The sequence below is a fragment of the Eubalaena glacialis genome, chromosome 13 (assembly GCF_028564815.1).
Source record: "Eubalaena glacialis isolate mEubGla1 chromosome 13, mEubGla1.1.hap2.+ XY, whole genome shotgun sequence".
Taxonomy (NCBI): domain Eukaryota; kingdom Metazoa; phylum Chordata; class Mammalia; order Artiodactyla; family Balaenidae; genus Eubalaena; species Eubalaena glacialis.
In genome coordinates, this window is record NC_083728.1 from 90,775,034 (window position 1) to 90,790,465 (window position 15,432).

The 15,432-nt window shown below is 42.6% G+C and overlaps 1 protein-coding gene across 5 annotated transcripts in view; it reads left to right on the forward strand.

Annotated features, from left to right (window-relative positions):
• The window catches only part of RNF216 (ring finger protein 216), a 169,325-nt gene that overhangs the window by 68,392 nt on the left and 85,501 nt on the right, over positions 1–15,432 (forward strand). For all 5 annotated transcript variants that reach the window (XM_061208521.1, XM_061208522.1, XM_061208523.1 and 2 more), the window contains exons 10-13: positions 241–291; positions 1,894–2,031; positions 3,666–3,814; positions 4,326–4,404. In XM_061208521.1, the coding sequence (XP_061064504.1) occupies positions 241–291; positions 1,894–2,031; positions 3,666–3,814; positions 4,326–4,404 (417 nt within the window). The remainder of the gene's footprint in view (positions 1–240; positions 292–1,893; positions 2,032–3,665; positions 3,815–4,325; positions 4,405–15,432) is intronic.

The following is a 15,432-nucleotide window of genomic DNA, read 5'->3' on the forward strand; positions in this document are numbered from 1 at the left end:
AGTCAGATTTAAGGAAGTTTTCCCCATATATTCTAGTATTTATATGGTTTCCTTTTTCATGTGTAGTGTTCTGATGCATTGTAAATTTACTCTCAGGTAACTTTTTAAACTACTAAACTATGTAACTGAAGAGATGACTATTAATAATAGGGTTTTTTTATGTTTATGAAAGTAAGTGCTTAATGGTTTGTGGCATCTTGACTAAATTTGCATCTGCGTGTATGGTTTTTTGTTCCTCAGCATGAAGACTTTTTGCTTGCCCTGCAGATGAATGAAGAACAGTATCAAAAGGTAGTTAAAATCTCACCAATCAATTTATTCTGGGTATTTTCATTAGCTGTTTTCTCTTCTCACATTTCCTGAGCATTTTGATGACAAATTGGTTTCCGTATAACCTTTGCTGTTGATCTGCTGAGTTTGAGCTTCAGCTAAGTTACAGTCAGGTACTTAAACCATTATAGTCACTCTTGCTTCCAAATTGGATCAGATTTGGAGGGAAGATAATATTGTTAGAGTCGTGCCTCTTAAAAAACATTGCCTGGAATCCATTGGATAGACTCTTAGAGCAAACTTTAGAATTCACGTATCACTTATAGAGTTAGAAGGAAGAGATGTGTCTAACCTCAGGACCAGATGGCTTTTGTATGATGTCAGCCATCCTCATGTAGTGGCCTTTTCTAACATGGTAGAAATGGACTAGTGACTGGATCAGTCACTGCCCTTAATAAAAAGTGTAAGTTTCCTGGTACTCGCAGTACTTGAGATGCTGCTTTATATAGCTTCAGTAGTCACTTAAGATAAAGCTTGGGCTGAGTCGTGACCCCATCGCACTCTTGTCTTATGATAAGGAGCAAAATCCAACTTTTTTTTTTTTTTTAATTTATTTATTTTTGGCTGCGTTGGGTCTTCGTTGCTGCGCACAGGCTTTCTCTACTTGCAGCGAGTGGGGGCTACTCTTCGTTGCGGTGCATGGGCTTCTCATCATGGTGACTTCTCTTGTTGCAAAGCACAGGCTCTAGGCGTGCGGGCTTCCGTAGTTGTGGTGCACGGGCTCAGTAGTTGTGGCTCACGGGCTCAGAGCGCAGGCTCAGTAGTTGTGGTGCACGGGCTTAGTTGCTCCGTGGCATGTGGGATCTTCCTGGACCAGGGCTCGAACCCGTGTCCCCTGCACTAGCAGGCGGATTCTTTTTTTTTTTTTTTTTTAATTTATTTATTTATTTATTTATGGCTGTGTTGGGTCTTCGTTTCTGTGCGAGGGCTTTCTCTAGTTGCGGCAAGCGGGGGCCACTCTTCATCGCGGTGCGCGGACCTCTCACCGTTGCGGCCTCTCCCGTTGCGGAGCACAGGCTCCAGACGTGCAGGCTCAGCAATTGTGGCTCACGGGCCTAGTTGCTCCGTGGCATGTGGGATCCTCCCAGACCAGGGCTCGAACCCGTGTCCCCTGCATTGGCAGGCAGACTCTCAACCACTGCGCCACCAGGGAAGCCCAAGCAGGCGGATTCTTAACCACTGTGCCACCAGGGAAGCCCGAAACTTTTTAAATAATATCCCTCATGCCACTTGTCCCTGACTGTTATGTTAACATCTGATTATAGATGTTACGGTTCTGCTGGTACCACGGAATTCATGAATATGATAACTTTATACAAAGGATGATACCAAAGAATACCCAAAAAAAAAACCATGAAAATCTCACTGTCTTTAGCTACGTATTAATATTTGTACTAGCATCTTAAGCTAGATTTATACAGCGAAAACAGCTCACGATTGTTTTATGGCTTCTAGGGATTGCTTTTCACCTCAGAATGTGTTTGGGGGTGGGGGAATATGAAACATGGCTGCCCCCTCTACTTGAGTGTAGGGAATTTCATGTGCGTTTCTGGTGGCTTGCAGGATGGCCAGTTGATTGAGTGCCGCTGCTGCTACGGGGAATTTCCATTTGAGGAACTGACGCAGTGTGCAGATGCTCACTTGTTCTGCAAAGAGTGTCTCATCAGATATGCCCAAGAGGCAGTCTTTGGATCTGGAAAGGTAAGAACCGTACAGTGTGTCCATACATAGGAGATACTCACAGAGTTTGAGGACACCACATTTATAGACAAATGTAAATACCTCATGGAAGTGCCTTTTCTGAGGTGATGTGGAACTCTGCTAAGACATGCTAATGTGTGTGATTCCTAGACAGCCTTTGATTTGTGTGATTATGTTGATTTGAAGCACAGCAGATTTCTTTTCAGGGAATGGTTTAATTCTTCCATGCTCTCATACCCAGCTCACTGGAGCACCAGCTTCTTCAGTCATCTTCTGTTTGAAATTAAAATGAAGGATGAACTCAAAAAGAGAATCTTGCAGGCTGTTTGAATATATGAGGCTGCAAATTAGTATTTTTTTAACAAAATTTTAAAAACATTTTATATAGTTGTATTAAAATGAATAATATTTTATACAAGATTATATTTCTCTGTCCAAAGTCAGTTTCTCTTGACACCAACATACAATATGGAAAGGAGTTTTGTTTTGTCTTAATGAACACTTAAAAACCAAAATTGCTTTTCATAAATGCCTCACCAATAATCAAACCACTTGACATCAATTATTCTAAAATCAGTTGTAATTTAGTCAAGGACTGAGTAGCAGGGTTTTTTTTGTTTTTCGTTTTTTGTTTATAAATGTATTTATTTATTTATTTTTGGCTGCGTTGGGTCTTCGTTGCTGCGGCGGGCTTTCTCTAGTTGCAGCGAGTGGGGGCTACTCTTCGTTGCGGTGCGCGGGCTTCTCATTGTGGTGGCTTCTCTTGTTGCAGAGCACGGGCTCTAGGCGTGCGGGCTTCAGTAGTTGTGGCACGCGGGCTCAGTAGTTGTGTCTCACGGGCTCTAGTGCGCTGGCTCAGTAGTTGTGGCGCACAAGCTTAGTTCCACGGCATGTGGGATCTTCCCAGACCAGGGCTCAAACCTGTGTCCCCTGCATTGGCAGGTGGATTCTTAACCACTGCGCCACCAGGGAAGTCCCCTAAGTAGCAGTTATTGAGCAGAGTGGTTGTGATTAGCAGAATATAGGCATAGTTTAAAGATATTGCAAGTTCGGTTCCAGGCCACTGCAGTAAAACAAATATCACAATAAAATGAGTCACACAACTTTTTGATTTCCCAGTGCATAGAAAAGTTATGTTTACACTATACTGTAGCCTATTAAGTGTGCAATAGCATTTTGTCAATCCCCTCCCCTCCTACCACTCATCTCTGCCTTCCAAGAAGTTCGGAACTCCAGCTTTTCCACAGACTGTAGAGGGAATCAACTTGCTTATCATGAGTATCTGCTTTTCAGACACTGAGCTGTGACTTTCCTCCTCTAATCTGCTAAGCGATTTATCCTTCCTCATCTACTTCCCATCTTCATATATTGTGGTTTAGGCTGATAGACGTCCTCTGGTAGAATCAAAGATGGACTTCGTGTTTTTGTTTCATGGTTTTCTTGTTTTGAGTGTGGTTTCTCAGAGAAGAGGGGACAGAAGAGGGGACCTTTACCATCTCAGAGTCTGTGTTCCAAACCACGATTTATTTGCTTTCCATTGAAAGATGCATTTAACCACTGAGGTTTTTTTGTGTTTCTGAAAACTTGGTTAAATTTTTTTTTTTCCCCTTTGCCTCCTGACCGTATCATTCTAGTCAGAGCTCAGCTGCATGGAAGGCAGCTGCACGTGTTCATTCCCAACCAGTGAACTGGAGAAGGTGCTTCCCCAGACCATCCTGTATAAATACTATGAGCGAAAAGCAGAAGAAGAAGTTGCTGCAGCCTACGCTGATGAGCTTGTCAGGTGAGTCCTCAGAGTCAGAGTGTCACCTGTCAACTCATTCCTTGTTAGGAAGACTGCCTGGGCCCTTTCATTGGTGATGAAAATTCTGTAACAGAGCTCTATCTCCAGGTTTTATGGCATTTCTTGCTTTTAAATAAGAGAATAATTGTATTGATAGAAAAATTTGCAGTTCATATTTTTACCTACATTCCTTGGCACCTCTTAATCATCTGGCTTATAGGTACAGTCCTTGTGTGTTGGGTTAGAGGAAAGATGACGTGTGTAAGGAGTTCTCAGAAAGGTATGTTAAATATTGAGTGGTTTGCACTGAGGCAGGACCCAGAATGGCACCTGCATTTCCTGGTGAGAGCCCGCACAAAGCAGAGCCTCAGTCGGTGTTTTAATGAAAAGTTAAGGAGCAAAAGGAGGTGTGGCTGTCCAGCTGAAAACTCCATCTTAGTATGCACAATCGCGTGGAACAAATCAGGCTTTAATATTCTGAATAAGATTCCTTCTGCGGTTTTGATTCTAGGTGCCCCTCCTGCAGCTTTCCTGCTCTGTTGGACAGTGATGTGAAGAGGTTCAGTTGTCCCAATCCTCGCTGCCGAAAGGTAGGGAGGCAAATATTTTTTCTAGATTCATAGTTGAACTATGGTATTATGGACTGCCTTTGTGGCACAGATATGTGCTGGTTATCTGCATGCTGACCCATGAGGAGGATTTGAGTGCTCTCCTTTTCATGAAAGCAAGTGAAGATTGGTTCTTTGTGAATGGCGGTTGACTTCATTGCAGAGATGGGGGCCACTACGGAATTCTAATCACATAGCTCTGGATCCCTGTTTTATGCCATCTTCCTAAAGGGCAGATACTGCAGTGTAAAATGTGAAGGGTTCTGTGTTTCTTCCACTGTGCCAGTATTTTTCCTGCTTGCTCTTTCACCACCCTCTTGTGCTCAAATACTTCTTTTCTGTGTGCGCACATGAGCCTGCACACACTTCCTGCCACTTGCAAAGTCCAAGTGGTATTTCTTTGATTAAAGAATTGGGCATCATGGTGGCATCTCTGTCACATGCGGTAGATGATTCACTCAGCTGTTCACATAAGGACTGATTGTGTCAGGTGAGACTAAAGCTGTCTAGTCACCTTGCTGCTGAAAATCTTTCTTCCCTTTAGGCTCCTATTCCGTGAACTAAGAATGTCTTGATATTGGTCAACCATTTATAAGCCACTTAAGAGTTTTAAGGAATATAATATTGGCATCCACATAGACACAAGTGTGTTTTAAGCCGTTTTCCTAAAATAGAATGATCAGAGTTGAATATTATAATATCTCCGCCTTTTGGGGAGTGAAGAAATGAAAGTAGATATTGGAAAAGGAAGAAGAAACTACACTGATAGACTAAAACCTTACTCATTTTGTTTTCAACATTAACATTTCCGTGTAAAATCTGGATATTTTCTTAAAATTGATGTATCCATTAGTAATTTGTCCCCACCCCAGGCTGTTGCTATAACAAATGTTTCAGTAGTCTCTGGAATCTTGGAACTAAGAAAGCAGACTCACTGCCTGTCCTGTGTGCTTCCAGTGTGTCCAGCTCTAGAATGCCTGGGAAGGCAGTGCCTGAACTAAGATACAGAGAGCAAGGGAGGTAGCCAAGGGAAGAAAAGGGTGGTAGTAAAGTGAAAGTGAAGGTGTGGAATGTTGTAGGTCCAAGGAGTAGTAGTATCCTGGACACTCACTGGTACTGGGAGTGTGAAGAGAAAGGCTTACGAGCTGGGAGGGGCCAGGGCCATGCAGGCCTTCAGCACCATTCTGAGGCAGGAGGATAAGGGAGTGAAAAGGCAGGGAGATCTGTTTGGCTGTTGAGTAATCAAGGTGAGAGATGCACATCATTGTCACCCCCCTCTGGAGTCTCCAGGAATTGCTAGTTTGAGCTAGGAATTATATTTCCTGGTAAGATTCCAAATTAGACCTTGCCAATGAAAGTGCTCATATATGATTTGGAATGCCAGAGACAGTTATGTCTCGGGGTAGTACTTATGAGTCTAAAACAGCATCCCGTGAGTATTTTGAGAATATCCAGCCTGGGATATCAGTAAAAGCCTCCTAGAGGCTCTTAAGATGCTAGGCAGAAAACCCAGATATTCTGCTTCCTCTCTGTGGCAGGAATATACTCGCCCTGCTGAACTTGGAGGGGGCCGTGTAGCTTCTTTTGGCCAGTGAAATGTGAGTATGGGTGAGAGGTCACTTGCAAAAAAAGTGGTAAAATAAATGCTTAGGGGTGATGTCGGCAAGGTGGTGGAATAGGTATCCCCAAATTCTCCTTCCCCCACAGAAACACTGATTCAACAACACATGGACCAGTTTCCTTTGTGAGAAATCTAGAAACCAGTTACGAGGCTCCTGCACTCCATACAGGGCAGTTAGCTGCATTGAGGCCTGTAGGAAAATTAGTGGAGCTCACTCCCCAGAGCCCGTCCCCCAGCACACGTAGCACTCATGGGAGGAAACACCTAACTCCTCTCTTCTCCTTGGGGAGGCAAAGAGCAGACTAGAACATACATCTAACATTCAGACTTCTCAGAGGGCTTACCCAAGGGGCGGGCTTATGTCTTTCCTAAATCTGAGCACCGACAGGAGGGAGCACCAGGTTTCAGATCATCAAGAACAAAGGCAGTGGTTTGGACTAGCATACGCTCACTCATCTTTGCCCCTTTCCTTGGCTTAGTGTAGAAAGAGCAAGAGAAAACTCCCAATTCCCAGCTTCTGGTTAGGGAGGGGAAGAGTTGGAGTGTGCGTCCAGTGTCCCAGCTTTTTGGGGTACTGCCCAAGGGGCTGGTTTCTGTCTCACTTGACTCCGCACTGACAGGACCCTGCATACTCTAGATGCCTGGAAGCTTCTGAGGAAAAAAGAGCTGAGAGGCTTGCTGCTGCTACAAAGGACCCACAGTATAGCAGACAGAGGCCATTACGTCTCTGTGACTTTTCCCTCAAAGAGAAAGGAAGAGTGGGACATATACCCAATGTTCTAGCTTTTGGGGGGAGGGTGGAGCTCTTCAAGGGACTGGTTTCTCTCTTGCCCAACTCAGAGCACTGGTGAGACCCACCATACTCTAGATGCTTGAGGTCTACTGAGAACAAAAAAGCTGGGCATCTTACAGCCCCTCCAGAGAACCTGCAGTACTGTAGACGGACACCAGAGAGAGCAAGAGATTACAAGCTCCTGAAAAAAAAAAGGCAGCAAAACCTCTCTGAATTGGGAATTTACACACATAGGTCCAGAGAAGGTGCATCCACAGAAGAGGTTTGAGAGTCCTCCATAATTTATAGCCCAACTGATTGGTAAAGGTTTTTCCCTGTACAGGGCCAGTCTAAAGACTGGGAGAGTTGGCTGTTTTTCAAATGTATAGATCCTGACAAAGTAACAAGGCACAAGAAGAACCATGGTCTAACCAAAGGAACAAAATAAATATTCAGAAACTATCCCTAAAGAAATGGAGGTATGTGAATTACTTGACAAAGAATCCAAATAATCATCATGAAGATGCTCAATTAGGATGGACCCAGACATTTTATAATCAAATGGTCAAAAGTCAGAGACAAAGAGAATTTTTTAAACAGCAAGAGAAAAGCAACTTGTCATGTACAGTGAGTCTCCCATAAGATTCTCAGAGGAGGGCTTCCCTGGTGGCGCAGTGGGTAAGAACCTGCCTGCCAATGCAGGGGACATGGGTTCGAGCCCTGATCCGGGAAGATCCCACATGCCGTGGAGCAACTAAGCCCGTGCGCCACAACTACTGAGTCTGCGCTCTAGAGCCTGCAAGCCACAACTACTGAAGCCCGCGTGCCTAGAGCCCATGCTCCGCAACAAGAGAAGCCCACATACTGCAACAAAGAGTAACCCCCGCTCGCCGCAACTAGAGAAAGCCCGCGCACAGACCCAATGCAACCAAAAATAAATAAATAAAATAAATAACTTTATTTTAAAAAAAAGATTCTCAGAGCATATCTCAGCAGAAACCTTACAGGACAGAAGAGAGTAAGATGATATGTTCATAGTGCTAAAAAAGTAAAAGAAAAAACCCTGCCCGTCAAGACTGCTGTATCTGGCATAACTGAGGGAGGAACTAAGACATTCCCAGATAAACAAAAGCTTAGGGGGTTCATCACCACTAGGCCTGCCCTGCAAGAAATGCTAAAGGAAGTCATTTGAGTTGAAATGAAAGGATGCTAGATAGAAACACAAAAGCACATGAAAGTATAAAGCTCACTGCTAAAGGTGGGTATGTAGACAAACAGAATACTGTAACGTGTGTGTATATAATCACTTTTAACTCTGGTATAGAACTTAAAAGTATGGAAAATATATAAAATATGTTTATGGATACACAATATAAAAAGACATAATTTGTAACATCAACAACATGAAATGGAAGGGAGGTAAGAGAGTAGAGTTTTTGTATGTGATCACAGTTGTTATCAGCTGCAAATAGATTGTTATAGATATACACAAAAGAAAGAAAGGAGTCAAAGCATGTCACTACGAGAAATTCAACGAAACACAGAGGAAGACAGCAAAAGAGGAAAAGAGACCAAAAAGCTACAAGACAGAGAACAACAAAATTACAGTAGTAAGTTCTTCCCTGTCATTAATTACTTTAAATGTAAATGGATTAAAATTTCCAACCAAAGGACACAGAGTGACTGAGTGGATATTTTTTATTTTTTATTTTTTTAATTTATTTATTTTTGGCTGCATTGGGTCTTCGTTGCTACGTGCTGGCTTTCTCTAGTTGTGGCGAGCGGGGGCTGCTCTTCGTTGTGGTGCGTGGGCTTCTCATTGAGGTGGCTTCTCTTGTTGCGGAGCACGGGCTCTAGGCACACGGGCTTCAGTAGTTGTGGCACATGAGCTTAGTTGCTCTACGGCATGTGGGATCTTCCCGGACCAGGGCTCGAACCTGTGTCGCCTGCACTGGCAGGCGGATTCCTAACCACTGCGCCACCAGGGAAGCCCTGGATTTTTTTTTTTTTAATCCAACTATATACTGTCTCCAAAAGACTCACTTGAAATTTAATGGCGGACTTCCCTGGTGGTTCAGTGGTTGAGGGTACGCCTGCCAATGCAGGTGACGTGGGTTCGATCCCTCATCCGGGAAGACCCCACATGCCGCAGAGCAGCTGGGCCTGTGTGCCATGGCTGCTGAGCTTGCGCTCTGGAACCCACAAGCCACGGCTCCTGAGCCCACGCGCCACAGCTGCTGGGGCCCACTCGCCTGGACCCCATGCTCCACAGCGGAGAGGCCACCGTGGTGAGAGGCACGTGCACTGTGGTGGGGAGAGGCCCCTGCTTACGCAGCTGGGGAGGGCCCACCCCTGAGCAAGGACCCACCACAGCCAAAAAATAATTAATTAATTAATTGAATTGTATTTTAAAAAAGAAATTTAATGGCACACATTGGAAACAAAAGGATGGAAAAAGGTATTTCATGCAAATGATAACCGAAAGAGAGCCAGGGTGGCCATTCTTATGTCATACAAAATAGTCTGTAAGTCAGAACTGTCATAAGAGAGAAGGACATTATATAATGGTGAAAGGATCAATTAACCAGGAAGATATAACAGGGATAAATATATATGCATCCATTGTCATAGCACCCAAACATACGAAACAAACACTGACATATCTGAAGGGAGAAATAGGCAATTCAGTAATAGTTGTAGATTTCACTACTCCATTTTCAATCATAGATAGAACAAGCAGACAAAGAATCAGTAAGGAAACAAAGGACTTGAGCAACACTGTAAACCAAATGGACCTAACAGACATACAAAACATTCCCCCCAACAGGAGCAGAATACACATTCTTCTCAAGTATACATTTTATAAGGCCAGCATCACCCTGCTACCAATGCCAGACAGAGATACCACAAGAGAACTACAGGCCAACGTTCCTGACAAATGTAGATGCAAAACTCCTAAACAAAATACTAGCAAACCAAATTCAACAGCACATTAAAAGGATTATACACCATGACCAAATGGGATTTATCCCTGGAATGAAGGATGGTTCTACAAAAATCAATCAGTGTGAAAGACCACATTAACGGAAGGATAATTATATCATCTTAGTTGATGCAGAAAAATCATTTGACAAAATTCGACACCCTTTCATAATAAAAAACACTCAACAAACTAGGAGTAGAAGGAAATTACCTCAACATAATAAAGGCCATGTATGAAAAGCCTACAGCCATTGGTGAAAAACTAAAACTTCTCCACTAAGAGCAGGAAAAAGGCAAGGATCACTTTTGCCACTTCTGTTCAACATTAGTACTGGAAGTCCTAGCTGGAGCAATAAGCGAGAAAAAGAAATAAAAGGCATTCAAATCGGAAAAGGGACTTCCCTGGTGGAGCAGTGGTTAAGAATCCTCCTGCCATTGTAGGGGTCACGGGTTCGCTCCCTGGTCCGGGAAGATCCCACATTATCGCGGAGCAACTAAGCCCGTGTGCCACAACTGCTGAGCCTGCGCTCTAGAGCCCGCGAGCCAGAACTACTGAAGCCCGCACTCCTAGAGCCTGTGCTCCGCAACAGGAGAAGCCACTGCAATGAGAAGCCCACGCACTGCAACGAAGAGTATTCTCTGCTCGCCGCAACTAGGAAAAGCCCGTGCGCAACAATGAAGACCCAACACAGCCAAAAATAAATAAATTAAATAAATTATTTTTTTAAAAAAACCTGTTAGAACTAACAAATTCAGCAAGGTTGCAGGATACAAAATCAACATACAGAAATCAGTTGAGTTTTTATATGTTAACAACAAACAATCCAAAAAGGAAATTAAGAAAACAGTTCCATTTATAATAGAATCAAAAAGAATAAAGTACTTAGGAATAAACTTAACCAAGGAGGTAAAAGACTTATGCACTGAAAACCGCAAAACACTGTTGAAGGAAATTAAAGGAGATACAAATAAGTGGAAAGACATACATGTGCGTGGATTGGTTATTAAAATGTCATACTATCCAAAGCCATCTACAGATTCAGTACATTCACTATGAAAATCCCAATGGCATTTTTTACAGAAACAGAAAAAACAATCCTAAAATTCATATGGAACCCCAGTAGCCAAAACAATCTTGAGAAAGAAGAACAAAGCTGGAGGCCTCACACTTCCATGCTTCAAAGCATGTTACAAAGCCACAGTGGTCCAAACAGTATGTTTCTGGCATAAAGACAGGCATAGAGACCAGTGGAACAGAATAGAGAGCCCAGAAATAAATCCATGCATATATAGTCAAGGGTGCCAGGACTACACAATAGGATAGTCTCTTCAACAAATGTTGCTGGGAAAACTGGATAACCACATGTAAAAAAAATGAAATTAGCCATTATCTTATACCATGTACAAAAATCAACTCAAAATGGATTAAAGACTTAAACAAATGACCTGAAACTTATAAAATTTCTAAAAGAAAACATAGGGGGAAAGTTTCCTAACATTAGTCTTGGCAGTAATTTCCTGAATCTGACACTAAAAGCACAGACAACAAAAACAAAAATAGACAAATAGGAATGCATCAAACTAAAAAGCTTCTGGGCAGCAAAGGAAACAATCAACAGAGTTAAAAGGCAGCCTTTGGAATGGGAGAAAGTATTTGCAACCTATTTATCTGATAAGGCATTAATATCCATAATATATAAGGAATTTCTACAACTCAGTAACAAACAACAACAACACAAAAAACAAATATGGGCAAAGGTCCTGACTAGGCATTTCTGTGAAGAAGACATACAAATGGCTAACAGGTATATGAAAAGGTGCTATACTATATAACTAATCATCAGGGAAATGCAAATCAAAACCACAGTGAGGTATCACCTCATGTCTATTAGGGTGGCCACTATCAAAAAAAAAAGCAAAAAATAACAAGTGTCAGCAAGGATATGGAGAAATTGAAACCATTACAGGATGTTGGTGGGAACGTAAAATGGTACAGCTGCTATGGAAAATGGTATGAAGTGTCCTCAAAAAATTAAAAATAAAACTACTATACAATCTGGCGATCCCACTTCTGGATTTTTATCCAAAGGAATTGAAGACAGGATCTTGAAGAAATATTTGTGCTACCATGTTGCATTATTACCATATTGCATTATTATTTGCATTATTATTTATAATCAAGATATGGAAACAGCCTAAATATCCAGTAGATAAAGAAAATATGGTCCATCCATATAATGGAATATTATTCAGTATTTAAAAAGAAGGAGATTCTACGACATGGATGAACCTTGAGGACATTATACTAAGTGAGATAAGCCAGTCACAAAAAGACGAATACAGTATGATTCCACTGACAAGGCATATCTAAAGTAGTCAAAGTCATAGAAGCGGAAAGTAGAATTGTGGTTGCCAGGGGAGGGGAACTGGGGAGTTGCTGTGCAATGGGTATAGAATTTCAGTCACACAGGATGCAGAAGTTCTAGAGCTCTGCTGCACAGCAGTGCACACATAGGTAACAGTACTGAACTGTACACTTAAAATGCGTTAATAGGGTAGATTTCGTGTTATGTATTTCTTACCACAATTTAAAAAAGAGAGGATATGGTTCACTGTGTCTTTTCCTTCTGCCAAGATAGACATGTAGAAATAAGTTTGTTTTGAGCTACTGAAATTTGAGTTTGTTCCAACAGCATAACCGAGCACATTCTGACTGGTACAGATCATGAGAACCACAACTGATAATAGGGGTGGAGAAAAGGAAAGATAGTAGGGAGATAGGATTAGAAAGAGATATTTGACTGTGGGGTGGGGAGAAGCCCAGATGACTCACTTTTCTGGTTTGAGCCACTAAGTGGGGGGTGATGCTATTCACACAAAATTGGAAATAGAATAGAAAAAGGTTCCAGGAGAGAAGATCAACTCTGTTTTGCACATGTTGAGTTTTGAAGGTGGAAGTATTCAGTAAGCGTACTTTTCCCCAGTGCCTGGCACATATCAGGTGCTCGGTAATTATTTGGGACATGACTAGGATCAGGAACACAGGAGAGATATGGGCTGCAGAAAGATTTTGGAGTCAGGAATAAGAAGCATTGAAAGGCGGGAGTCCTGGGGGAAGGCAGAGGGCAGAATGCAGGGAGCTCAGGGGGGCTGGGGTGAGGCCCTCTAGGAGTTAGGTCACAGGAGTTAGAGAATGCTGGCACCTAAGGTCGCTGGTAGCATTTGCATTAGAGTCTCATCAAATTTATAGGTGAGTTTATAAGGAAAGTATTACCTTTAAAATGTTGAGTACTGCTATCAAAGTTCAAAATAAGTCTTTCCAGTGATTCACATTTTTTTATGTCCGTTAGTAGTGTTTACAGTGAAGAGAATGCATCATAAAGTGTTATCGATCACAGTGTGCTTCAGAACCTGACCCTCACTTGCGGACAATAGCATTCGTGTTCTAGACTTGCTTTCTACCATTAGGGTAAGATCTGCAGTGTTTGGACCACTGTGAGAAATAAAGGGAAAACTGTCTCATGGGACCTGAGGCAGTGACAGCTGGTTAAGGGTTACTGAGAAGTTCCCAGCTGTCCTTTGAAAAGAAGGGAGAACTGAAAAGTAAAACGTTTGATCCTTATTAGGCGCTATGGAAAGATTCACCACAAGGTGGCACTAACACTCCATGAAGAAAGGTTTTCTCTTGGGCATTTCAAAAGCATGTGTGTCAGCAAAACACTGTCCTGTAAGCAGAATTGACAGAATTCTTTTAGGTTTAGTACCAAAGCAAACCACTCTTTGGATTCAGAATTTAACATCAAAGAGTCATTGTTGTTAGGACATATGCTTTTACCTTTTTCACTTGTACACATTCTCCTTAACGACATTCTTTCTCTTCAGCTACATGGCTAAACCAACTGTTAATCCTTGAGGATTCCTCATCTTCAAGAAATGAGCCACAAGCTAATTTGGGCCCTTGTGAGACTAAGGGCTTCTGCTTCCTTATTGCAGTGTCACTGCCAGTAATCTAAACTCCAGTTAGATTTCCGGGAACTTGTCACTCTGAGATGAGGCATTTATATTAATGCATTATCTGGAGACGGGCTTGAATGCCTGGAATCATTCCCCTGAAATCCCTGAAGAGTTAGTAAGACACTGTATCTTTGATGAAATGGGGGGAGAGTCTTTGTTACATTGATATGATGAAATGCCTTTGTCAAGGCCCTCGGCGTCCTGTGTGCTCTCAGATAAAGGATTCATCAGTTTGTTTTCAGTGTGCCACTTTTAGGAGTGGATTGGATGGGTTTGGTGTGGGACTGCAGGGTGTTAGATTAAAAAGAGATTTGAAAGTGATACTTCTGGAATATTTTTTAGGGTCAGAAGTTTCCCTGTTGGGTCTCTTTCTAGCTGTCTAGAACCATAACTTTGCTCCATAAACTCAGAGATATGTAAGTAGAGCTTTCCCGAAAGGTAACCAGGACCACAAGGTGGAGCTTTAAGAATACTCACGAAGCAAGTGCTATTAGGGAAACCATCGGGTGGTAAGACTTTAATCAGAGTAACTGTGAAGAATGCCTAGTTTGGTGTCTTTTAGTGGAGAATGTGAAGTGACTGTGTAACCACTCATTTTTTCCCAGTGTCACTTATATTTGTTTTTATGTATCTTTCCCACCTGCTAGCTTTCTTCTCTACTCATCTTTTTTCATGCTTCCCAAGCACCATCCTATCCTTGGTAGCATTCAGTGTTATTGACTCTGCAGCAGTAAAATATAACCAAAATTCACATCTGCAGTGAACCAGTTTGTTGCTAAAAAACAGGCATCTGCAGCCGCCTAAAGTAGCTCAATGGCTGTGTGAAGAGAATGTAAATGAGCCTGGACCAGCTGTCAGTGCCAGGGCAGCTCCAGCTGTGACAGTGGACGGTTGGCACTTATTAGCAGCACTATAATTTGAGGCCCAGCCAGTCAGCTGACTCGTGTGCTGAGCACAGGCCTTTACATTTATCTAGATATGAATGAAGCTTGAGCCTCTTGTTTTCTTATCAGGGAGGACCTTTATTCCGGAAGTAACATTGAGAAGAACCAAATGTCTGGGTAACAAAAGGATATTTAAGTCCCCAAATGAGGGCTCCTTTACTGGCGTGGAAGTCCATGCTGCATAATGCAAGTCCAGAAAAGAAGTGGGGTGGTGTGGGAATTCCTTCTCAGGTATTCAGCTTTCCCTGCTTCTCTCAAGGTGAGTCACTTCCTTCCGAGCCCGAGGGCTCTGGCTGAACAGCTTAAGACCTCAGGCTGCAGTGGCGTGCAGGTGTGTCAGGAAGGGTGCCTTGCAGGGCCCTAGGCTCCTGTAGGTCCCCATAGCCATCCTATGAAGTGGACGCTGAGGTAAAATGGTGGAGCTGAGAACCCAAAGGGGGGCCTCCCTACCACCCCCAAACAGTACAGAGTGGATCCCAGAGGCCATCTCTGTGAGCCATCCTCCCAACAAGCACTGAGTAGAGCTGGCACTGTAGCAGCGAGGTTTCAGGATTTAACTGTTTTTGTCTTAATATTTTTTTTCCACTTTTTAAAATTCCCCATAGTAAACAGCGTAGTGAGTCTGTTCATCATAGACTTCTCAATCCTTGAAAGATTTTGGTTGATAACTACACACA